The sequence below is a fragment of the Carcharodon carcharias genome, chromosome 20 (genome assembly GCF_017639515.1).
Source record: "Carcharodon carcharias isolate sCarCar2 chromosome 20, sCarCar2.pri, whole genome shotgun sequence".
Lineage (NCBI taxonomy): Eukaryota > Metazoa > Chordata > Chondrichthyes > Lamniformes > Lamnidae > Carcharodon > Carcharodon carcharias.
Window position 1 is genome coordinate 62488280 of NC_054486.1, and position 27067 is coordinate 62515346.

General features: G+C 38.3%; 1 protein-coding gene across 9 annotated transcripts in view; it reads right to left on the reverse strand.

Moving 5' to 3' along the window:
* The window catches only part of ktn1 (kinectin 1), a 116212-nt gene that overhangs the window by 49789 nt on the left and 39356 nt on the right, over nt 1–27067 (reverse strand). For all 9 annotated transcript variants that reach the window (XM_041213857.1, XM_041213854.1, XM_041213856.1 and 6 more), the window contains 10 exons: nt 26370–26514; nt 19903–20014; nt 15891–16078; nt 13253–13321; nt 12023–12060; nt 10747–10837; nt 4559–4627; nt 3787–3824; nt 3617–3707; nt 1276–1344 (listed from right to left, as the gene is read on the reverse strand). In XM_041213857.1, coding sequence (XP_041069791.1) covers nt 1276–1344; nt 3617–3707; nt 3787–3824; nt 4559–4627; nt 10747–10837; nt 12023–12060; nt 13253–13321; nt 15891–16078; nt 19903–20014; nt 26370–26514 — 910 coding nt within the window. The remainder of the gene's footprint in view (nt 1–1275; nt 1345–3616; nt 3708–3786; nt 3825–4558; nt 4628–10746; nt 10838–12022; nt 12061–13252; nt 13322–15890; nt 16079–19902; nt 20015–26369; nt 26515–27067) is intronic.

Sequence of the window (27067 nt, forward strand, 5' to 3'; positions counted from 1 at the left end):
TCAAATAAATTCACCTAAAGGATGGGGCAAATAAAAAATGCAAAGGTGAGGGAAAATCCTCATGCAGAAGCTTTAGAAAGCTAACTGACTTCTCCATCATGGATCTAGGTAATTTTACTACTTAAACGATATTTGCTTGATATAATCTGGGAACACCGCAAGGAACACAACCTCTGCATTTTAAAAAAAACCTTAATTCCAGTAATCACTTGAAGAGTCCCTAAATTGTTTCAGCATCCCTGAAAACAATGGGAAAAATATTTAAAGCAGTTAAGTGTATTTAACTACCACAAAAGCCTGTTTCCAACCAGTATTGGAACACTGCTTTTCTTTCTGCTGAGGCAGGGTTCCCAAAAGGGTCCCATGACAGATGAGGAATATCCTATTAGAGTTCAGGGCACCAGCTGTGGAAGTTGATGGTACAGGGAGTCAGATGAGACAAGAGACCAAGTGGTTCTTAGGTGGTGAACAAAGCACCAGATAAATTGGAGATAGGAGGGCAAAAAAGGTAAACAAAGATAGGTATATTCCTGATAAGACAAGGAAAGACAAAAATGGTTCCAGAAAAAATAATTAAAGATGATTAAAATGGAAGTGCAATCATGAGATTTTTTTTGTATATCCTTTGTCAAAGAAGCCCGCTTTGTGGCATTGCCTACAAAAAGATGTCAATGCAGTTTGCCTGCCAACCAACCAACCAGTCAGTGGCTCGTTCACTGCTATTTGCACAGCAAATTTAAAGCAACATAACTTACAATGAACTAAAATAATATTGCATACCTTACTAGCATTGAAAAATAGCTTGATATATAAATACTAGTTGTTTTTTTTTTTACAGAGCAGTCTGTAACATCAAGTTACAAGCAACTATGTTCATCACTTAAAGACCTCAGTATATATTTGTATTGTGTGGGATGAACTTATTGGAAATGTTTTGATCAAGAAATGGTCATTACAAATTCAATTATATAATTGTGTTCTCCAATGAAATTTCAGTGCATACTTGCCAGAGTGAAAAAAATTCACAGCTCAAATTAGCACAAGTGATTTGATTGCTTTGTGGTAGCTTTTGGTTCAATTGAAAAAAATAAATGAGAGATTGCACAAATAGCTGGTTCACAATTAGTTTTTATTGTGCGTATATTAACTCATGATTGGCAACAAGTGAAACAGTATGAATAACGATGGTTATTTGAGTTATTGTGACTGACACCTGCCTAATATGTTTTAACAGTGCTATATTTGAAATTGCCAAGAAAATAAATTACACTTCACCTGTTCAGCATTTGTCATTTGAAGCTCTTGAATCTTTTGGTTTAAAGTTTTATTTTCTTCCCTCAAGTCCTTGAAAATGGAGTGTAAAATACAAAATAGAGAATTTAGTCAGTTCATGTGTCCAGTTCAGAATTACAACAATCAGAAATTTCTGGGTTCAAGCAATACGTATCAATTACCTATTGAAATAATTTCCACAATGAAGGATACTCTCAAGAATGGTGCACTCAACCCATTTATCCCACAAAGATTCAACAAAAGTGCATCAATTTCATCATATATTGCCAGTAAAATCAAATGAGGTTACCACAGCAATAAAGAAATGCAATATCCTTGGGCCACTTCATTTCACAATAATGCCAAAAAATAAAAGTTTTTGTTTCAACCTTTGAGAGTTTGGGCCACGAATAGTTGAGCCAACAATCTAGATTCTATGCTGAATTAGCTATCAGACAGAAAACAAAGCTCCACGGTAGCAAATAATGTTTTTTAAATTATTGGCCTTGTATGCTTTCCAGTGACCCTGCAAGGAATAAGGGGCAAGGATAGGAAGCCTTTTATTTGCCTGGGAATAGTCAGAATCTAGATTCAAGAGTAGGCCATTTAGCTCCTTGGGCCTGTTTGCCAGTGAGATCATGGCTGAGCTGAGGCTGAACTCCATCTACCTGCATTTGTCCTATATCCTTAACAACTTTGGACAACAAAAATATATTAAATCAATTAGAATTTTAAAATTAACAATTGACCTATCAATTGTCAAAGAGTCCCAAACTTCTATCACCCTTCATGAAGTGTTTCTTAATTTCACTCCTAAAAGATCTATCCGCTCATAAATTCAGTATCTTGTAGTCTTCAATAAAATCATCCCTTAACCTACTAAATTCTGAATTATAGTTCGTGTAATCGAGCCTTGTAATTTATCCCTTAGAGCGCAGACATCATTCTGGTAAATGCTAACGCATGAAAATGCTCAACATGGGTAAAACTAATTTTGCAAAGCAGATGGAGAAGGGGGATGAAAATTGGCAAAGGAAAAAATAAAACATTGACTATAGCAGCTTTTGTTGTTAGCTTTTAATTCAGTATAAAATGACTTCTCAATGAACAGATGGGTGCTTACACAAGTTTGACAAATTTATTTTTTCTTCACTTCCACAATTTCACACAGGCATAAGTAGCGTGTATCATCGAACTAATCTGCATAGTTAGCTCCACAACAAAAAAGGACATGTATTAATACTAAAGGTGCCTGTTACCACCCAAGGACCTTTATTAGCTGGAACTTTGTAATGTAAGAAACAGGGCAGCCAATTGGCACACAGCAAGGTTGCACGAATAGCAATGACCAGTATTTGTGACACTGGGCAAGGGATAAACATTGGCCTGGGCACCAGACCTCTTCTGCCCATCTTTGAATAATGCCACAGTAACTTTTAATTCCGTTTGAGAGGGTAGACAAGGCCCCTGTTTAATGTTTCATCTGAAAGGAGGCACCTTAGACGATTCAACACTCCAACAGGACAAACGTCAGCCTGGAATGGATTATGTGCATAAAGCCCTGGAATGGGACTTGAATCAAGGTCAAGATGCCACTACTGAGCCAAGGTTAATGCCATTAAGTAATTTAATGCAGTTCATTGTGTTTTTGGTTAAGAAACTGTTTCCCTGTTCAGGTCAGGGAATGGTTGAGAACTTCACGACAAATGTTGTTTATTTTGAATGGGAGCGAGAGAGCTCAACGCAGCAGGATACAAATGTACTGATTACTCCTAGAATGGCATAAAGCACATTTCTACTATGATTAACTTACTAGGCATGGGCAGATACTAACAGATACCACTTGCTCCTTTTATTGCTGGTTTAAGAGTATCACAGAAGTTTAAATTAACTCATAGCAATTGTATTGGTCAGAAAACATCTTTTCTCCTCTTGGTTCTCTCTCCTCTGCCTCTACCATGTCGCCACCCCGTACACTAATTATATTTATAACCTGAGTCCAAACCACAAGGCGTCTCAAGTTTTAGTAGTTAATGTTACTTCTATCATCCAAGCAACCAAGGCTAATTGGGTTATATTCTCATGTCTGAAATTAAAGCTGCTTAAATCCTAAATAAGTTTGTAAAAGGGGTCATATTCAAGATACAACAAAAGGTGCAGATTAAAGCATACAAGGTGAACTCTCAAAGCTGGCATGCAAGTAACAATAGGACCATAATTGATACTTGACTTAACTAATCACTCATTAACTTCACAAAGAAAAATTCAACAAAGAAACCAGACTTCTTAAATTACAACTGAAGTGTTGTTCTCTGTCATGGGTAATTTGAAATACTTGGCCTACCTCAATTTCTTCCCTTTTGTTTGCCACTTGAATAAGTCCAGTTTCTAATAGCTCTTCAACTGTTTTTATTTTTTCATCCCGTTCTTGAAGACTGGTTAAAAAGACATATCAAACTGATGCAAGTGTAACAAAACAATGCTGGTTTAAACTAAACGACAAAGGTGACTCACCCTTTTTGCATCTGTTCCAACATGCATAAAGCTGAAGCCTGCATACAAAAAAAATGTAATATGAATTGGCGTTTAAGAAAAATCTCCAAAACATGCAAAAGTGAGTAATTACATTGATTGGCGTCTTATATAATAGTGGGAAATTTTTCAATATACTTGCTTCTTCAAACTAATATGCTTAATTCCACATGCTACATTTTAAATAAGTTTTCTTTTAAGGAGTTGTTTTTCTGAATGTAAAGTAAGTCTATCAACACTATTTGCATATTTTGCTGTTCTGGAATAAAATATATAACATAGGCAATTCTGAACTATAACTCCAGAATTTTGTTCATTGGTCTGAGACCACTCTAGCGATAGGAAAATATGAACACAGGAATAAACACAAAAACCCCACACCCTCCAGTGACAAACAAAGAATCTAAAATGGGGCACTTAGGATGTGAGTAATGGCAATCATTTGTTTATTATTCATTGCTTGATCCCGAGAATATCAGCAATAAACCACAAGAGACTGTATTGATATTGTTACCCAGGTTGGGAAGGGGTGGCAGATTCCCTTCCTTGAACCATGGATTATTCGTTCAATCTGACAGTTTTAATAGATATTTTCCCAGGTTTACTTATTATCTGAACTCTCAAACTCTAGGTGCCGGTCCATTACCATAACAATTATACTACCATACTATTCCAAAATCAGGCTAGTTAAACTAATTCAAATAAAATTTGGAGAAACTCCAAATTTTAGAACTCAAGTTAAAATATATCTTACCTGTTCAGATGTCTGAACCTGCAACTTTTGCACTTCAGCTGTTAAAGTCTTTTTCTCTTTCTGCAAACTCTAAGTATTAAAGAAAATAAAAGCATAGTATATTATTAGTTTATGAACATTCCTTTCCCCATCCTGTGTAAAGGTAAGTGAAAAAGATGGAATATTTATTTTCAAATGCGACAGGTGAATGTTGGGAAAATACACTATTCCACTGATAATACCCAGAATTACATAATATGTAAGCAAGGTCCACCTGCTTGCCCTCAATGCGTCCTACCATCAAGAGCGTCAATTCCACAAGGAGTCAAATTAACAGTTTGAAACTAATTTTCCTCAGGTCCTTTTTATCATTATAGGTCAGGCAAGTTTTCTAATTTGGGATTTAGAAACATAAGAGAACTCATAGACATGGTCTCACCAACACCCTGTACAGCTGTAGCAAAACATCTCTACTTTTATATTCCATTTGCTTTGCAATAACCAACATTCCTTTTGCCTTCCGAAACACTTGCAGTACCTGCATACTAGCTTTTGTGATTCATGGACACCCAGATCCCTCTGTACTGCAGAGTTCTGAAATCCCTCGCTATTAAAATAATATACTGCTTTTTTTATTCTTCCTGCCAAAGTGGACAAGTTCACATTTTCCCACATAATACTGCATCTGCCAAATTTTTGCCCACTCACTTAGCCTAGCTATATCCCTTTCCAAACTCATGTCTATTTCACAACTTACATTCCAATCACTTTATGGGTCATCAGAAAATTTAGCAACCATACATTCAGTCCTGTCATCTACATCATTGATATAGATTGTAAATAGTTGAGACCCAGGGTGATGCTCTGGGCACACCGGTTTGGGTCCTAACACAGCAGATGGAGGGGTTTGAATTCAATAGAAAATCTGGAATTAGAAAAAGGGGTCTGATGATGGCCATAAAACCATTGTTGGTTGTTGTGGGGGCCCATCTGGTTCGCCGGTTTCCTTGAGGAAGAAATTCTGCCGTCCTCGCCTGGTCTGGCCTACCTGTGGTTCTGGACCCATGACGGTGTGATTGGCTCTTGGATGCCTTCGGGGGCAGCCTGGCAGGCCATTCAATTCTTGGGGACAATTGAGGATGGGCAGTGGATGCTGGCCTGGCCAACAGATACTGGCATGGCCAGTGACACCCCCATCCCACAAATGAATAAAAAAGATTTTGTTTCTGTCTTCACTACAGGTGATACAAAAGGCATTCCAGGAATACCTGTCAATCGGGAGGTGGAAAGGAGGGGAATTTTGTGAAATTACAATTACTAGGGAAGCAGTACTCAACAAACTGATGGAGCTGCAGGCTGAAAAGTCTCCCGGTCCGGATGGACTTCATCCAAGGGTCTTAAAAGAGGTGACTAATGATAGTAGATGTGTTGGTGTTAATTTTCCCAAATTCACTAGATTCTAGGAAGGTTCCATCAGATTGGAAAGTAGTAAATATAACCCCTCTATTCAAGAGGGATGGGAGACAGAAAGCAGTAAACCATAGGCCAGTTAGCTTGACATCTGTCATGGGAAAGGCATTAGAATCGATTCAAGAGGTTATAGCAGGGCACTTAGAAAAATTCAAGGCAATAGAGGAGAGTCAGCATGATGATTTTGTGAAAGGGAAATCATGTTTACCCAATTTATTAGAGTTCTTTGAAGTAGTAACATGTGTTGTGGATAAAGGGGAGCCTTTTGTACTGTACTGTTGCATATACTGTATTTGGTTTTCCAGAAGGCATTTGTTAAGGTGCCACATCAAAGGTTATTGCAGAAAATAAAAGCTCATGGTATTGGGGGTAACATATTAATATGGATAGAAGATTGACTGGCTGGCAGAAAGCAGAGAGTTTGCATAAATGGCTCTTTATCTAATTGGCAGGAAGAGAGGAATGGAGTCCCACAGGGGTCTGTGCTGGGGCCTCAACTTTTTACAACTTACATCAATGACTTAGATAAGGGTAGCAAGGCATGGTAGATAAATTTGCAGATGACACAAAGGTAGGTAGGAAAGTGTGTGAGAAGACAACAAAGAGTTTGCAGGTGGATTTAGATAGAGTGAGTGGTCAAAAATCCAGTAGATGGAGTATAATGTTGGAAAATGTGAAGTTGTTCACTTTGGCAGGAAAAATAAAAAAGCAGAGTAGTACTTAAACAGAGAACGACTGCAGAATTCTGAGGTGCAGAGGGATCTAGGTGTTCTAGTGCATGAGTCACAAAAAGTTAGTAAGCAGATACAGCGCATAACCAAGACAGCTAACGGAATGCTATCCTTTATTACAAGGGGAATTGAACATAAAAGTAAGGAAGTTATGTTTCAGTTATACAGGGGATTGGTGAGACCATATGTTGAATAGTGCGTGCAGTTTTGGTCTCATTTCAGAAAGGATGCAAATGCATTGGGGGAAATTCAGGAGGTTTACTATATTGATACCTGGAATAAGCAGATTGTCTTATGAGGATAGGTTAGACAGGCTAAGCTTGTTTCCACTGGAATTTAGGAGAGTGAGGGGTGACTTGATTGAAGTATAAGATCCTGAATGATCTTGACAAGGTGGATGCAGAAAGGATGTTTTCTCTTGTCGCTAAGTCTAGAACTAGGGCGCAGTGTTTTAAAATTAGAGGTTGCCCTTATAGGGCAAAAATGAGGAGAATTTTTTTTTCTGAGAGTTGAGACAGTTTGGAACTCTGTCTCAGAAGGCAGTGGAAGCAGGGTCATTGGGTTTTTTTTAGGCAGAGCTAGATAAATTAGGCAAGGGTTATCAGGGGTTAATGGGAATGTGGAATTCGAAACACAAACTTATCAGCCATGATGTTATTGAATGGCAGAGCAGGCTCAAGGGCCAAATGGCCTACTTCAGCTCTTATTTTGATGTATTCAGGCCTCAGCAATGATCCCTGTGGTACTCCAGTCATTACATCTTGCCAACCCGAAAATGATCTATTTTCCTGTTAGCTAACCAATCCTCTCTCCTTGCTAATGTGTTACCCCCTACAGCACGAGCTCTTATTTTGATGTGGCATCCTGTAAAATGCCTTCTGGAAATCTAAATACACAACATCCACAGGTTCCCCTTTATCCATATTGCTTGTTACCTCCTCAAAGTCTAATAAATTAACCAAACATCACTTCCCTTTCACAAAACCATGTTGATTCTGTCTGATTACATTGAGATTTAAGTGCCCTGCTACAACCTCATTAAAAACAGATTGCAGCATTTTCCCTATGACAGGTATTAAGCTATATGGCCTGTAGTTTCTTGCTTACTGTCTCCCTACTATCTTTAATAGAGGAGTTACATTCACTATTCTCCAATCTAATGGGACCTTTACAGAATCTAAGGAATTTTAGAAAAAACCAATGCATCCACTTCTTTTAAAACTTTAGGATGAAGTCCATCAGGACCTGGAGACTTACCAGTTTTTAGCCTTAATAATTTTCAGTACTCTTTCCCTGGTGGCTAATTATTTTAAGTTTCTCCCTGCCTTTCACCTTTTGATACACATTTATTTCTGGGATGTTAATTGTATCCTCTACTGTGAACACAGATGCGAAATAACTGTTCAACTCGTGCACCATTTCCTTGTTTTCCATGATTAATTCCTCAGGCTCTCTCTAGAGGGCCAACGTTCACTTTACTTATTCTTTTCCTTTTTAAATTCCTGTCTGTTTCATTTTTCTAGCTAGCTTTCTCTTGTACTCTAATTTCTCCCTTATTATTTTTAGCCATTCTTTGCTTTTTAAAAAAGCAAATTCGGTCCATCTACTGACCTACCAATAATCTTAACGGAAATGTACACTTTTTCTTTCAATTTGATACTATCTTTAACTTCCTTAGTTAGCCACAGAAGCAAAGTTCTTCCCCTAGAATCTCTCTCACTGGAAGGCATATTTGCTGAGTGTTATGAAATATCTCCTTAAATATCTGCCACTGCATCTCTGCTGACTTATCCCTTAACCTAATTTCTCAGTTCACTTGAGCCAGTGTTGACTTCATACCCTCATAATTGCCCTCAAGTTCAAAACACAAGTCTTAAACCCACTTTTCTGTCTCTCTCGCAAATTGAATGTGAAATTCAATCATGTTATGATCACTGCTACCTCGGAACACCTTTACAGAGGTTATTACCTAATCCTGTCTCATCGCACACTGGAATAACCTGCTCTCTGGTTGACTCTCGTACATGCTGCTCTAAGAAATTGTCCCAAAAACACACTATGAACTCATCTTCCAGGCTGCCTTTGCCAAACTGAATCACTCAATCTATACATAAATAAATAGCCCATGATTAGCACTGTACCTTTCTCGTAAGTTCCCATTATTTCTTCCTGTATACTCTGTCCTACAGCACGGTTACTGTTAGGGAGCCTATAAACTACTCCCACAAATGCCTAACTTTACTATTTCTTATCTCTACACAAACTGATTCTACATCTTGTTCTTTAGAACTAAGGTCATCTTTCTCTATCCTAACGTCATCCTTAGTTAACAGAGCAAACCCTCCATCTATTCATGGCTCTCTGTCCTTCCAAATGTCGTGTACCCCTTGAATATTCAAGTACCAGCCTGAGTTATCTTGCAGCCACGTCTCTGTAATGACTCATCAGTTTTGTTACAATGCTATGTGAATTAAAATAGAGAGCCTAGAGTTATATTTTCACTAATCACTGGCACACAAGTTTGTATCCCTTCCTGCTGCACTCTGATTATCACTTCTCTTATTGCTACCTTGCTCTTTTGCCTGGTCTTCTCTATTTATTACCTCTTCCCACACTTGATTCCCCTGCTTCAGAAGCATCCAAAACTGAAAATTTAGCTAACTGTAAAATTTCTCTTTCCTTTTTCATCTCAACCTTTCTGCAGCATACCCTTATTATGCAAGCTGCTAAATATTTTCATTCAATCTTTGTTCCTGTTACAACTATTCAGGCCTCTATTAAAATGGAGCGATCAGAGATGTAGTCCACTTACTCAAATGACTGACTACAGGAGCAGCCACACAGGAGGACAAAAACCCCCCAAAGTGGTTCATCTGTATTTGGGGCCAAACATGAAGTTCAACTTTTGTTTAAAAAAAAAAAATTCTGTAATGACCTACAGGAACTTGAAATCAGTGTTCCACTATTTATTACCTGATGCTAGTGGAACACTAATTTTACCAGAAGATGTTCCCCAGACATTTTCCTTACTCTTCAATTTGATCAGTAGGCTTCAAATTAATGAAACATAGGAATGATGTCTTGAAAAGAAAACCTATTTGCACATGACCAAAGAAATGCTGCAGTCATTGAGCATTAGGGGACCAGAGAAGAGAGAGTACCTCCATCTGGCTGATCTGACCAAGGTCATTTGAGGTCACTATTCATTTCCTTCTGGATATTAATTTCTTAGATCAACTTCTTTCACAGATCATGATACTGATGGTATTTGATCTTTGCTGGCTAATTGAAAAGAAATAGAATTTTACATATACATTCTAACTTTAAGAAAGCACTAGCTTTTAGCAACTTAAAAATAACATGTAAACTGTACAAGCACTATTTCTGCGTAAACATTCTGACAAAATATCAAACACATTCCCAAACTGATCAGATTTTATAACATACAGGTAGGAAATAAATGTTCTGACAAGTCCAACCAGAAATATCAATGGAACTTTTAGGCAGAAAAGTCACAGATTTCTTAAAGCACAAGCATTAATTCTTTCCCAATTTTTCCCTATTGGCTGAAAGGAGCGTACTTCTCTTAGTTGATAAATGGAATTCAAGCCTCTATTATTTTCAGATTACAATAAGGCCACAAAAAGGTACCAACAGCGAGAAACAAATCTGATGGAAGCCATTTTGTTTATTTGTTCATCAGATAACTATAATCATTGTTCTAACAACTCCAGCTCCCAGGTCAAATCTCTACCAAGGTGACCTACCCTTTTCAAATATTACTGCAGAACACAATGTCACTTGACTCACTGCATCCTTGAATTTTTCTTCACAAAAAGAATGTAAAGATGAAGGGCTAGAGAGGTTTGATAAGGTAGATGCAAAATTTCATGATTTAAAGAGATCATTTTTATTTATGTAAAAGGGACAGACTGCTGAACTGATCAGATAAACCTACACAATAATGCACACTGAGGAACTAGTTTTTTTTTTAAACAAAATATTTACTTGTATATCTTGTTCTTTGCTTGTAACATGAAGATGTCTGTCTTCTAAAGATTCCTCCATCATCTTTATTTGTTTTTCTTTCTCTGCGATCCTTTAAATTGAAAAATTACATTAATGATTCATTAATTATACATGAAGTGACAAATTAACCTCTCAGGTTCTCATTGGCATCGATCGCTGCAGCAACAGCAGCCAAATCTGTGAACTTGAATTACCTTACTGGCTTTGCAGTCAGTAAACCAAAGAAGCCAGAATAAGGAAAGGCTGATCAAGTTAGAACAATGAACACAACCAGGCTAATCTTTTTTTTTCCCCCAAGGCACTGGCACTTGACTCTATTGGACCAATAAGTTAACCCTCCAGTACCTCACACCAGTTACCATTCTCCATTTAATGAACCCTGCAACAGGACCCCAAACAAGCCCATCCTGCCCCTCAACAAATATCCATCCCAGTTAAGATTGATTAACAAACACACAGAGACTGAACCGGGAATTTTCCTGGTCTGTATGGTTTAGTATCATAACATACTCACTTACAGCATCAGGCTTGCTTACACTGAAATTTTAATGCCCAATAACAATACTAGCTGTAAGTCAGGTTTTGAATCTGGTGGTTCCAGCTTTCGAATAAATAGCAGGCCAGTACAGGCAAACAACCACTAGTATCAAAACCAGAAGGAAAAGTAAATATCGATTAGAAATACATATTAAACTTAAAATCGACAGGAAAAAAATTAAGCACTGCTGAGTAGAACAGATTTACATTTAATACTTCTTTTAAAATGTACACGTACCCAAGGTTCCCAGGAGAAAAAAGTGTTTGGGAGAGGAATTTAAGTCAAATGATCGAGGCAGTGTATTATGTTTTAGTCTCTAGGGATCAGTTAAACCCGGAAATAGGTTAGAGGCAACCCTGCTTACCAATGGTCATGTTAAATTGCTGCCCTTCATGATTCCTAGCTGAATTGCTGTGCTAGGGGAGGGGGAGGTTTGTGCTAAGTGAGCCTTCAAGGAAGAAGCCTCACACAAGAAATGTTATTTCTCCAGTTCCACCAAAATCCAAACCCCACTCTTGGATCAGGATATGTCCCACATGTTTGTGGAGAGAACTGCACTTGACCACAGAAGGGGATGTAACTTCCAAAGGACTCCCCAGCCATCTGGTGGCCATGTCTAACAAGCAAAAGCAGGGTCCTCTGTAATTGAAAAGGTCAGTTGTGTATGCTATTTTTAAATAAGTATGAGACTAACAATAAAGAGTTAACTAGACTTACGTTTTCTGCAACTCGTCCACTACACATACTGCAGAAGCCTACATATTAAAACAAGATGATGATGTATAATTTGGCAGATTGCATTTTTGATCACAACCTGAATAATTGAGCACACATAATAAATTGAAATTCATTCTGAATATTGATTTTCTACAGAGAGCAAGACAAAAACATGAATAAATGCAAAAGTTATATTAATATGTATACACTGAAATTGCTATGTAAATGGCTTAAAATATTTTTTTAGAAAAGTTGTTTTACTCAAAAGTACTTTGCAGATGAATGTTAGAAGTTTGTAACATACAAGCAATGCAAGCACTCCTAATTAAAGAAATATGAATTGAATTACAAAGATGTAAAAATTACCACAGGAACAAAGTGGATTTTTTCCATTAGAAGTGAAAGTTCAGATTTAATATTTTAATCTCAAAATTTAGTGCACAACAGTTTTTTCTTAAATAGTGAGAGTGGATAATCATAAAACTAACTTAAAACGTACAACAGCATTTCCACTGGCAAAATGAACATCCATTAAATGTTACTATTAAGAAACAGATCCATAACCATGGAATGTCTGCCCCAAATCTTGGTTGATCACATACTTTTTCCATAAACTTAACATCCCTCTGTAGGATAGTGTCAAAGTTTTGCAGGTGAATGTCAGCTAACATCCATAATGTGTTAGATGCTTGGGCAGCATATCTCCCCCACCATCAACTCCTCCCCTCAACACCCCCAGAATTTTCTCTCCCTCTCCTGAAGGCAACAGGTCATGTTCCAGAAAGCTGTCAAAAGCTTTCAAGTACGTTACCCAAGAGGAGACAAGATTTTAGGTAATCAATATCAGTATACAACTATGGAAGCATCACAACCTAACTAACCTCTTTACCCTCCAACATCCAAGTGTATACACTTTTCAGGCATAATCGACAGATTCAGCACACGATAGGCCAAATGGCCATCTTCTGTGCTGTACGATTCCTTAGATGTGACCAGAAATAAGAAATCTGGTCAACTTCACTCAGCAAAGCAACTTCATTGGATCATAAGAGCCCTAGTTTGCTGACTATTAACTACTGTAATGTAACAAAGGTTAACAGCAAATGTGTGGAGTTTAGCATAGGTTATTTAACTAAGTCTGATTCTTTTTTAAACTTTTAAAGCTTCAAAGACAATTCATTTTTAGATCTTGATAAACTAAAATTCATACCTTCAAAAAGATCACTATACCTGTGATGCCATTTGGGCATGAAGATTTTGTATCTGAGCTGTCATGGCTTGTTTCTGTTCCAAAAGATCCTATTATTTTAAATTAAGTGCAGCAGAGAGAAAAATAAGTGAAAAAGTAATGACAAAAGAAAAATGCAAAACTTCATGAAAATAATTAAATATATAACCAGTTTTAATGCCCCCTCCTGAACATGTTGATTATGTTCATCCCTGCACTGAACATTATTTCCTAATTCTTATTCTATTTTCAGCAGGTGCAGGGCTCCTCCTGCACTTTCCCTGCCAATTTACATCCAAAATCCTCAAAGACATGAATTTTGGTTAGATTAGGCAAACACTTTTTTCCAGGATGGGGAAAAAGTGTCACACAAGATATGGCATATTCATAATTTAAAAAACAAACCTTATGGAATGTGGGCATTGATCAGAGAAGCTGTTCAAAATATTGGTTTAAAAGGTTATTGCTTCCACAAAATGGTCATTGAACATCAGGAAATACTGCTGTGTGGATTCCATTACCCAGTCAGGGAACTGACTCTGTCTCAAGGACAAAAAAATGCATTCCAGCCAAAACGGCATTAATTACACATAACCTGAAAAATCCTCGGAAGGCATTACTGAATTGGATGGGTCTTTTGAAAAAAAATGATTGTTTTAACCCATCAAGGTATATGTCTTAATCAATGGAACATTAATCCAGAAACAATAAAGCAGAATATGACTCAGTCTAAGAATGCCACCTTATCTAGTGAAGAAACCACAGCTGCAAGGTGGAACAACCATGTTTGTCCTTTTGAATCTTTAAAGAAGAAATGCTGTTTGCAGCAGAGAGAAACAAAAAAGGCAATAATACTGGGGATATTGACCATAGCCCCCAAGCCTGTGCTTTCTCCAGACTGTGCAATGGACCATTGCCTACCTTGACATCAACCAACACAAGCACTGTTCATCAATTAAAGAAGCAACCAGAAACCAACCTCATTCCTTTAGGAGAACTCCACAAACCTCTTCAAACCGCAATTGCTGAAATCCTTTAACCGACTTTTCAATTAAAGACAACCCCTCCTCAGGCCTGCAACCTTGATCTTCAAATTACATCAGACAAGGGGGAAATTAACATTTCTTTTTTTCCTTACAAGTTGGAACTTTTTTTTTTAAAACCCCTGTAACTTTTCCAGAGTGTGTATGACAATATGAATGGGATTGAGTGAAGTAGCATTCACTGTTGGATTAGTGTTTAAAAATAAACATGTTGAAAAAAAGAAATTTCCAAAATTCTGCTGCTGTATAATTTCTTGACTACCCATTCAGGAGGTTAAAACAAATACATACACCATTCCTATTCTTTAAATTCACTGATCACAGGCAGTTTGAAATGGCGTTAGAGAATGTCAGCAGTTCCCTTTCAAACTGACCATGACACAGAAGGGTTGAGATCTAACAAGATCAATAAAGTATAGACAGGGCAGAAAAATGAGTTTGCAGTTTTCTTAATGCAGACAAAGTTGCTTTTCCACACACTATAAACCAAATTTCTGAATACAAAAGATACATCTTAGTTGCTAAGTGTTTTATAACAAGGTAAACACAGGTACACAAGAGGAGGATAGTAGAAATCAGTTCTATTCCGGCTAGCTTTCGATTTTCCTCCCACGTAAAATTTATTTTAAAAATTCCTTCAGAATTGAAGCATAAAAGCACAGCTTGTGGAAATGAAACACTGTTCAAAAATTTACTCCTTCCAGCAATTGCTCCAAATTGTATTATTTTTCTAAAAAAATGTCAGGTGTTGGTGCTGCATGCACCTGGCAAAGGTTCCCTGCTCATCAGCAAAGTGCATTCAATTTATTTCTGACTAGATTTCTTTTTGGTTAAGAGATCTACTAGACTATAGAAGTTCTTCCAACTAAACAGCAATAACTTCCTATACAAATGCCAAGATGAACAGTTAAACATGAATGCATTACAATGTATAACATACATTTCACATTAAAAGTATTATCTCTTCAGGATTCTGTTCATTTGCCAAAAAAGCTGTATAGTGACATTTATTTTACTTAATGGAAGTCAAGTTTTACATCAGTTAATAAAGATTAAATTGTCCCAAGTTATTTTAGAAAACCATGAAAGCTTGCTGGAAAATAAAAATTTGTGTATAGGATGAGGGGAAGCAGGGGATTACAAACCCACAATGCATCATTCCTGCCCAAAAAAGGCACCAAGTAATTATTTGGCCTCTGTCAATATTGTTCCCATTCTCAAATTTGAACCAAACTCCAATTCTTCTCTTACGCAACTTCAGGCAACTGGAACAGCACATCAAATATCATAGGAACAAGTTCTGAATTCTCCACATCATAAAAAACAGATGATGTTTTCATTATTTTTAATCTATATGGACTAGATAGGAAATCTCTGCTTTAGAAAAAAACTCACTAAGAATCACTGTTCAAGTACAGTCACTTACAACAGCTTGAGAAAAATTTTCATGCTGTATTCTGTATTTGTTTTGTGGGTGGTGGGGGTATATGGGAAGCGTGGAGACAGAATGTGAAAACACAAATGGTCTCTGGAAGGAAAAGAAAATCTAAACAACCTCAAATATGATTTTGCCACCTAGATCCAGGAGTGCCAATACCTGCACTTGCTTCTTCAAGGTCTCATCTGCAGTAGCTCGCTTTTGCTCTGCCGTTACCATCTGCATAATCTTTTGTTCGAGTTGTTGTCTGGATACCATGGTATCAGTGAGTTTGCTGTGCAAGCTCTGGACTTCTTTGGTTTTATTACCAATTTCATTTTCGGCAACCAGAAGTTTACTTTGTAAATCTATAAGAAAATATAACAATATAGCCACAATTAAAATTTAAGATATACTTTTGTTTGAGCTGGTACAAAGCACTAATTCAAAGGCATTTTCTCATTACTTGCAGTAGTGCCAGACTGTTTCCTAGCTGCCTAGTTTAATATCTGTACAAAGTGCTAGCACACACTTCTTCAGCTGAAATATATGGGTCACTAATTTAGCTATCTGCAAATTTATAGCAATATTTATATCGTAGAACCCCAGGCGTTATAACAAGCAATCGTTGTCTCCATTGCTAACTGATGTACAACTTAGCATTGTCAGGTGCACAGAGAATACAATGGCCCGGTTTTGCATGTGAAGATAATGGAGAGGCTACCAGCATCATAAAGTGACTGGGACAGTAACATGCACTGTCTGCACACACATGGTTAAACGCAGAAATCAGGAACCTGCCGCTTGGTTTGTCCTGCACCTCCACAAACATAACACCAACACCTTGAAGAGATTTAACATTCAAGCACACAAAGAATGAGGAGTCATGATATTTACCCACCAGATATCTAGTAAATATGCTAGAAAAAAGTTAGGCTTTGTCCATGCAATTGTAGGTGACTTTTAAATTCTGTGGTGAACTTTAAATTACTATGAAATATCCTCTCTGGCACAAAAATCTTTTTTTAGTGTGGAGTACCATTATCAGATTTTAGTTATCATTAGATATATAAAGCAGCAAAAAATGAACTTGTCTCTTCTCTCAATTCCACTGTCACAGACAGAATATGTTCCTTTTTATTGCCTGCGATCAATTTGTCTGAATGCAAAAGATGTTTAAGGTGTTTTCTTATACTCAGTTATTGTACCAATTTAAATAATCCCAGCCAAAAGCCTCAAGAGCTTTTTTAAAAAGGTTATTTGTTCCAGTTATTTAAAAAGTGATGTCTCACTCACATGAATCTCACAATATCACACAAAGATTAGATACAAATGAAGGTAAAACAATACAATTACAATTTATGATCTTCTCAGTCTCTTTTGTGACAGGCCTGTAGTTTTAGATGAGTTGATCCTTTAATTGAAGAGAAAGTCTTGTAAAGCAGAGAATTCTCAGTAAGCTATGATGCTTCCTGTATTCAAATTTCCAGGAAGTTGGTTTTCAGGTGACCTCCAAGTTGGAATGGGGGTGGGGGGGTGTGTGCAGGGCGAGTCCCTTTCCAAGTTATTGCTGTTTATTGCCTGGGCTGAAATTACTTGGACTGGTTGGATGGCTGATGGAGCTCTGCATCAAAATAGCTTCTTGCTGTTATTTTAAAAGTAGACAACAAAATGGGGTTTCCTCACCATGTGATTTGTACAAGTTCAAAGTCCTTTTTCCAAAAGTGGGTGGGTTGATTATGCATCATGTTGTCATTCAACACCTCAAAATTCACCCAGTATAGTTTGGATAGGGACCATCATAACTCAATGGAAGATTGATAGGATCCATCACATTTGTCTAACACATTGAGCTTTGATGTTTTTGTTCACAATGAAATAGAAAAACAAGCCAGCTGATGGTCCATCCTTAAAAGGGATATGCAAATTCCCCAGATGTCCATATTTAATTATGCATTTGCTTGAGACTCAGGACCTCTGGAGTTTGTAATGCCAAAGGTCACATGACTTGCTGTGGCCATTTTTAATTGTTTGTGGTCAACATTTTAAAGCATTGGCTGAAAATTCACAAAATGCTAGAACATGACAGCATCTTGCCCTCGCTCTCTCATTCTGTACATGATTTTACATTGAATTAAACAGTCTAACTTACTACATTCCTGGTTCAGACTCTTCAACCAATCAGATTGAACAATCTTTACTGAAGCATGGTGGCACACTGTTGCTTGATCTGTTTACACAAGTCCCAGATTCCCTGCATAGAGGGAGCTGCGCTGTATTGTCATACAAAAGCTCACTAAAACTCCACAGACAGCTGCAAGTGTAATACACAGCAAATGTTGTTCATTCACAATTGACCACAAAATCCAGACCATTATGTTGAATCTAGAGTTAACAATATAGATTAAAATCTGCATGAATTTTAAGAAAAAGATACATAAAACTTGGTTTGGGCTGAGAAATACAGAAACAACACCTTTAATGGAGTGGGAATCACAAACTGATTGATTGTTCCTGACCCCTCCCTTACCCAACCTAACATGACTTACTAACATGAGTCAATAAGTTGACTGGACTGTATTGTTTCTTAAACAGTTGGAGTGTGGGTGCAGTACTATGCAACAGTGACAATATAAATCAATGAAGAAGATGATGATAACAAACACTGTCTGAAAGAATGGTGGAAGCAGACTCAATACTAACTTTCAAAATTGGATAAATATTGAAGGGGAAAAATTTTGCAAGGCTGAGAGTCTAATCAGATAGCTCTTTCAAAGAGCCAGCACAAGCACAAAGGGCCAACTGGCCTCCTCCTATGCTCTATAACCCTGACACTTCAAAAGTATTTCAGCAATCCCTAACATTTTGGAAAAGATTAGATGAAAAAGGAACGTACTTTCTTGAATATACTGACCAAAGAAAATTAGAAGCATAGGAATTTCTGAATGTGTGCAATTTGATTCTTCTGCAGTAGTTGATGTCTAGACTGCTGGATTTGGAGAAAAAAATTGTGACTTGATGAAGTGGTTTTTCAAAAAGCCCATACTTCGGATTGGTTACGAAACCTCACTCTACTTGGTTACATGGTAGACTGGATACTCAAGTACAACACATGCTAATTTTATATGAAACAGGGAAGATGCTGTTTGTTCAAAATGTTAAAAAAAGTACAAATCCCAAAAAGGTATATGTGACCTGTAGAATCCATCAGCCAATGGACAGAAGTCCATAATCACCAACTGCTGGAAACTGCGTGCTCAGCTTAACTGGGTGAAAGGATCAAAAGGTGATTCTACATGCATTAAAAAAAATCAATTGTAAAATAATAGGATGCAGAAATACAACAGAAAAATAATCTGGTACAGGGTGTGGAGAAAAATACATTATTGGACACATAAGGGTACCACAGCAAAACGTGGAGCCACCCCAGATTACCAATCACCCAATTTCTGCCTTCTCCAAGGTATCCAGTTAAGGAACAGCACCTCAGTCCTTCCCCAAGAAACTAACCCAAAACATCCAGCACAACAAACAGCAGGCTTCACATTTCCAGGTGGAATTCAAACAAAGCAACACCCAAAATAATCTCCCTAAACCTAAAAGGGGCCCAGCCATCCAATATTGACATGCCTCAAAGAACAAGCAGACATAACATTTCTTCTGCAGCCGAGTCTCTGTGATCCACTTAACCCTTGCATAATACGCGAAGCTCATAGGAGTCGAGTGGTACAGACCCCAGTTGCCATGTGAGGGGGAATAGGAAGATGACTGGCGATCTACATGAACAGATCCATTTCCTTCACCTGACAGACTGGCCACCCCCATAATGGGCTGCACAGCAAGGGAATAGATTACAATGGTAAACGCCTACAGCCTGAATACAGACATTTCTGCAGCAGCTACTTTCCTGACGCACATCCTCATGTCCCACACGAATCTAGGTGTGCAATCATCAGATGCTGTTCCACACCTGTTGTACAGCTCTGCTGTACGCCCTAAAGATAAATCGTTAAAATATCTATTCACATGTATACCTTGATGGACTGATATGGTACTGGATAGTGACCAGCAACCAGGGATCTATACTGCTGCAGAGTTGCCTCTCAAGGAGAACAGAGAAAATTTAGAGAAGGCATGAAAGGGATTAAATGATACTCCCAAAGAGTATCAAATAAGTGTTTCAGACAATTACCTTGTTTTGCACCCTGAACTTCTGTTAGCCTTTTCTCATGCTCTGTTGTTATGTTCCTGAGAAATTTCTGCATATCCTCTTGTCTCCTTTCAACTTCCTCCTGCAGCTGAGTCTGTGAATAAAAGCAGAAACTGTCAATGTAGCTTTTATCTCTTATAAAAATATAAATAGAGAAATTAGACAAAAAATATTTTTAAAGAGGCTTTTGATATGATAAACACATTACACAACATAGCACATTATAAAATCAGCAGAAAGGATTGATGGATTTCAAAGTCACATTTAATCTGCTAAGTCAAATGTGAATGCATTTGCCCCATTGCTTACCACAATGCAGTACTCCATTTATCTATAGAACAAGAATGAGGGGCACAGGATATCTTGCCCCAGAACTTGAAATACGTCTCAGTTTCTTATGCCACATTTGATTGTATTTACTTTGATACTTTCACTAATTAATTTGTAAATAGAAAATTTTGGAATGTTCATTGGGTAGATAAAAGGGCAGATTAAAAATACAGGGTTTCCTTTTGAGAGGAAAAAGAACACATGCACAAAAGTATTGCTGAAACAGAAATTTTGTCGAAGCTTTTTATCTTGCACTCAACAGGACAATCGTAAGAATATGAATGTCAGGGGAAGCAACAACTTTATACTTTATGAGGAGTGGGTGCTGATTGGTCAGCAAGTGGACTCTGATTGGTAGAGGCATTGCTATTGAGAATGCACCAGTTAATGGTGACTGAGCAAACTGCCAAATATTATCAATGACTGTTTCAGTGCCGCTTCATGCTCTCATCTGGGCCAGGAAAAATTATCAATTTTGCTTCTAATTTCCACCCCTCCATCACCTTCACATGGTACATCTCTGACACTTCCCTTCCCTTCCTTTACCTCTGTCTCAATTTCTGGTGATGGACTGTCCACCAACATTCATTATAAGCCCACTGACTCCCATGGCTACCTCGACCACAGCTCCTCACACCCTGTTTCCTGTAAGGGTTCCATCCCATTCTCTCAGTTCCTCCACCTCCGTCGCATCTGTTCTGATGATGCCACTTTCCAAAACGGCACTTCTGACATGTTTTCCTTCTTCCTTAACCGAGGTTTCCCACCTACGGTGGTTAACAGTGCCCTCAACCGTGTCCGACCCATCTCCTGCGCCTCCGCCCTCACACTTTCCTCTCCCTCCCAGGATCATGATAAGGTCCTTCTTGACCTCACTTTTCACCCCATCAGCCTCCACATTCAAAGGATCATCCTCTGCTATTTCCACTAATTCCAGCATGATGCCAGCACCAAACCAATCTTCCCCTCACCACCATCACCCCTACATCCTATTACCACATTCTTTCTTACCTTAATGCTACTATCAACACCTCCTTTAGCCCACACCACTACCCTTAACACCCCCTTTGTCCTTTTGTTCATGACATCTTTGTCAATCTCTCCTTTGCCCCCACCTATCGCTGGCTTTCTATCCAGCTTCACCTGCTTCCACCACCCTGAAAAAGTATAAATGTCATCACATTTTTACTTCTCTTTAGCTCTGAAGAACAGTAATATAGACTCAAAGTGTTAACTTTGTTTTTCTCTTCACAGATGCTGTTGGCCTGCTGAGTTTTTCAGCATTTCCCGTTTTTGTTGTCACGCTGCTGTGTAGTAGCAACACGAGTGGTATTTGCCACTAACATCCTGCCGTCGAGCCAAAAAGACGCTCTGCCTTTCTCACAAATGAGTAATGTGGTATATGAATTTCATTGCCAGTGTGATGCTAGATATATAGGCTGAGAGTCCCAAAGACGGGCAGATCATATCAATCAGCACGTCCCTTCCACTGCTCGCAATGGGCAAGGTACAGACTTACCCGACTAGCCTCACTTACAACAGTATCCAACATTAGACGTGATTCTGTGATTGGACAACATTTGCTAAATAATCCTCAGTATGCTAAAAATTAGGCTGACAACCAATTTGAGATAGTCAGTCGGGCTCACTGTGGTGCATCGGCATATACTGGAAGCTACAAATATTAATACACAGGGTCCTGTTCTTTGCAGGCAGAAAGAACATGTACACACATTGCACCTGTTTCAGTAGTGATAACCATTCACTGGTTCATTCCTCAGGGCAATGCCTTGACCAGAATCAAGCTGCTTGATTTAAAATTTCAAACAATGCTTGGCAGTTAACTGTCAGTCACCATTAACTGATGCATTCTCCATGGCAACACCTCTACCAGAGGAGTCCACTTGCCAACCAATCAGCACCCCTCTCACACAATATAAAGTTGTTGTTTTCCCTGACATTGGTAGTCTTGCAGTTGTGATGACTACAAAATGAAACGCTTCAACAAAATGTCTTTTTTTTTTAAGCAATACTCAAGTTTAGTACTACCAAACAAATACATATATACAAAATTTAAAAACTGCTTTTCAAAGTAAGGGACAGAAAAGACTTTAGGGGTTCAGGTACACAACTGAGAACAAGTTGATAAAGCTTTAAAAATGCATATTTACATTCTTAGCTTTATAATTTAGGTCACTCAGTATTAAAGCAAAGAGAATGTTAAATACATGGAAATAATTCGTTAGGTTTCCACTCAATGATTGCTTCTTGTTTTGGACATTCTACTTGAGGAAGGACGACAAGGCTATGGAGAAAAGAGTCACTAGTTAATGCAAGCAATGTGACACTTATTCATTAGGAGAAATGAGAGAAACCGAGTCAATATTCAACAGAGTAGGAGGGTCAAGAGGAGACCAATGGTGTTTAAAATTACAAGGGATTTTGATGAAAAGGTTAATCCAACTCCACCATGATGCCACCACCAAACACATCTTCCCCTCACCACCCCACCCCTGTCAGCATTCCGTAGGGACCGCTCCCTCTGACACCTTGGTCCACTCCTCCATCAGCCCCAACTCCTCATCCCCTCCCCATGCAATCGCAGAGAGAGCAACGCTTGTCCCTTTACCTCTTGCCTCCTCACTGTTCAAGGCCCCAAACACACTTTTCAGGTGAAGCAGCACTTCACTTGCACCTCCTTCAATTTGGTCTACTGTATTCTCTGCTACCAATGTGGTTTCCTCTACAGTGGGGAGATTAAATGCAGGCTGGGTAACTGCTTTGCGGAACACCTTCGCTCAGTCCGCAAGCATGACCCATACTTTCCTGTTACTTCCCAATTCAACTCACCATCTTGCTCTCATGCCCACATGTCCATCCTTGGCCTGTTGCAATGTTCCAGCGAAACCCAACACAAACTGGAGGATTGGGCACTTTCCGGCCTTTCAACTTAATATTGAGTTCAACAACTTCAGACTCTCTCCATCGTGACCCCTTTTTTAATCCAATTTTTATTTTTGTTTTACTCTTATTTATTTGTTTTTAATATCCTTGTTCCCCAGCACTCCTCCCTCATAGGGCCATCTGTCACTTGTTTCTATATTGTACTTTCAGAAAGCACCAAACCTTGTTCTGCTATTAACACCCTCTGCTATATTATCTTTATGCCACTATCAGCACCTCCTTTACTCTTCATCACCATTAACACTCCCTTTGTCTCATGTCCATGACATTTTTGTCAATCTCTCCTTAACTATCACCTTTCCCTATCTTGCTCCACCCCCTAAACAGTATAAAAATCCATCATATTTCTATTTCCCTTTAGCTCTGAACACTCATACAGACTCAAAAGGTTAACTGCTGCTCTCTCCACAGATGCTGCCAGGCCGGCTGAGTTTTACCAGCATTTTCTGTTCTTATTTCAGATTTTCAGCATTCCCAGTATTTTGCTTTTATATATGATAAATTATTCCTACTGATCAGTGAGTCAGATATGAAAGGGCATGAACTTAATGACGAAAAAAGCAAGTGGAGAGCTTAGGAGATATACTTTATGCAGCAACCTATTGCAGCATGGAATTTCCCAGCAATCACAATGGAAGCAGAAATCATTTTTAAAATCTTTAAATGTGAAAGGGATAAATATTTGAAGAAAAAGGAAACTTCACAGGACAAATGGGACTAGGTGGATGGCTCTTTCAATAAGTCAGTACAGGCACAAATGGGTTGAATGACTTCCTGTAAAAGAGGAGTTAGGCAATCTTTACAGCTAGGTTACAATGGGTTTGATAACAGCAAGTCAACATAAGATAAAAACAATTTATAATGCACCTTTATAACTGAATAAAACATCCCAAGAAGCTTTTCAGGAGAACATAATAGGACACTAAGCCAGATAATGAGATTAGGTCAAATGTCCAAAAGCTAAGTCAAAGAGGTAAGTTTTTTTTTAAAAAAAGGAGTGTCTTAAAGGTGAAAACCGAGGTAGAGACATTAGGGCTGAGGCAACTGAAGGTGTGGCCTCCACCAGTGGAGTAGTTTAAAAAAAACACAATCAGGGATGCTCAAGAAGCCAGATTTAGAGGTGTGCAGATATCCGTGAGACGGAAGAGATTAGGGGGATAGGAAGTGGCACGATCATGAAGGGATTTGTAAACAAGGATGAAATTTTTTGTTTTAAAAAAAAAGTCAAGGCATTGAGTCCTATTCAAACAATGTAGGTCATTGAGCACAGAGGTGATAGGGGATAAGAACCTGCTGCAATTTAAGACATGGGTAGGGTTTTATATGACCTCAGTACGGAGTGTAGAAGGTGGGAGATCAGCCAGGAGTATGTTGGAAGAATGAAGTTTAAAGGTAGCAAAGATACAAATGAAGGCTGCAGCCGCAGGAGTGGGGAAAGGGGTAAAGTCAGGTGATGTTATGGAGGTGAAAATAGGTGGTCTTACTGAAGGCACGAGTAAGTTGCTGGAAGCTCACCTTTAAGTGTGACATGAACATTGCAAACATACTGCTTCAGTTTCAGACCATCACCATGGAGGGGGGTGGAGCTGGTAGCTGGAGAACAGTGTTTGGAGCAGGGACTGAAACATTGGAAGGACTGAAGCCATTGTTTTAATTGGATGAAATTTCCACTCATCCAGGACTGGATGTCAAATAAACAGTCTGATAATTTGGCAAGTGGAGGAGTCAACAGTGATGGCAATGAGGTAGAGCTGTCATGCATGCAGATACACGTGAAAACTAACACTATGTTTTTGAATGATGTTGCTAAGGAGTGGCACATAGATGAGAAATAGGAGACGGGGGGGTAAGGATGGATCCTTGGGGGACACCGGAGGTAACGATACAGGAATAGAAAGAGAAGCCATTCCAAGTGACATTCTAGATACAATTACATAGCCAAGAACGGTGCCAACATAGATAGCCGCCAGTACAGAGGTATTAGATGAGGATGGTGTGGACAACTGTGTCAGAGGCTACAGATAGGTCGAGAAGGGACATGGAGGGAAACTTTACCTTTGTCACAGTCACACAGGATGTCATTTGTGACTTTGATAAGGATTGTTTTTACTGTAGCAAGGGTAGAAGCCTGATTTGAGGATTTCAATGGCAAAGATGGCAAGCATTCAAGGACTTGATAGGAACAGAAGGTTGGAAATGAGACGGCAGTTTACAAGAATAGTACGGCCAAGCATAGTTTTTTTGAAGAGAGGGTGATGACAGCAGATTTAAAGTGTAGGGAGACAACACCTGAAGAGAGAACTGTGAACAATATCGGCTGCCACGGAGACCAGGAGGGAGAGTTGGGTGCTCAGCAGTTTAATGGATACAGGGTCAGGGAGCATGAGGGGGGTCTCAGACAAAAGTAGTGGGTTAGAGTATGAGGGGAGATGGAAGAGAAACAAGATTTCTACATAAATTGCACAGGAGGCATAAGACTGCAACTGAAAAATTTCTGGTATAAGCTATAAAAGACAAGCTTCAGCAATGCTTGAAGTTATCATAAGCACCAACACAGAATCGGTTTTCCCTTCCCACCCGAAGTTTAACCCAAAAAAAAAAGCAAAAACACAAGGAACAAAACTGATTTATCAAATTCTTCATAATCCAGGAGATGTCAATAAAGAGAATATTATTCAGGAAAAACTCTCCACATGAGTTAATACATTATAAAATTAATAATTCATAAGCTTAGGAAATAATTCAAGTTAACTCTCTCTCCCTCCACAGATGTTTCCTGACCTGCAGAGTATTCCAAGCATTTTGTTTTTATTACAGAAAATAATCAACTTATAAAATACATGTAATAGCATTAGGTCAAAACTAGCACACCAAATAACCACATTCTGCAGCAGTTTCTTGGTTCATATTATGAAAGTATACAATGTTAAATATACAAAATGCCTGTCTGAGCATTTAAGTATGTTTCTTCGAGATTACCATTTATCAGGCAGGGAGGAAGCAAGTTCGTATCATTAAATTTTTACTCGTTTATTTTCAATTTTTACTTTGGCAAAACTGAAATTCCCTCCAATAATCTCTACAACCACTGATTTAATCCATCAAACCACACATCTCAAATTCCTGTTTGCATGAAATAAAGTCTGTTTTTATACCTTAAGTTGTTGAACAGTCTGTTCATAAGAAACCTCCAAGTTCTTTTTCTGTGCCTCTTCCTGTTGAAGGCGATTTGTTTTCTCTGTAAGTTCATTCATTAATCTGGCATAGTCCTGACGCAGCTTGTTCAGTTCTGTTGACTGTCTGCATTCAAATTTATAAACCAATTAACGGCTTTATAGTTTTAAATAGTATATTGTGCAGTTCTAAATACTTTTTTTTTCATTTCTTAATACATTCTAGAGAACAGGCATATGTGCAAACTTCATACACTACTGTGTTAGCAGTTTTGCATTTCACAATGCAATTCAAATGTCTGAGCTTCCACACATTGGTTCAATTCACATCAAACTTTAATACAGAATGAAAATACATTAGGGCGAAGACACACCATCAATGACAACAGATTTGGAGTACGGTGACAATCACCAAGTTTGTCCAAGGAGAATTTTGACGGAAAGAAAAATTCTCTCTCTCATAATTAGGCCTACTTATTTCACAGATTCCTTTTGGCTATTTATCTTCTGGAGGCAGCACCAAAATGTGTCAGGGTGGGGTTTGCGTTTGAGTGTGAATGTGGACAGAAACCCAGGTTACTCTGGAAGCTAAATCATAAAAACACTTCTGGAATATCTCCAGCCAATTCCAGAATGTGGTAATAAGATGCACATGGCTGGGGGGGGTGGCGGGCGGTGTG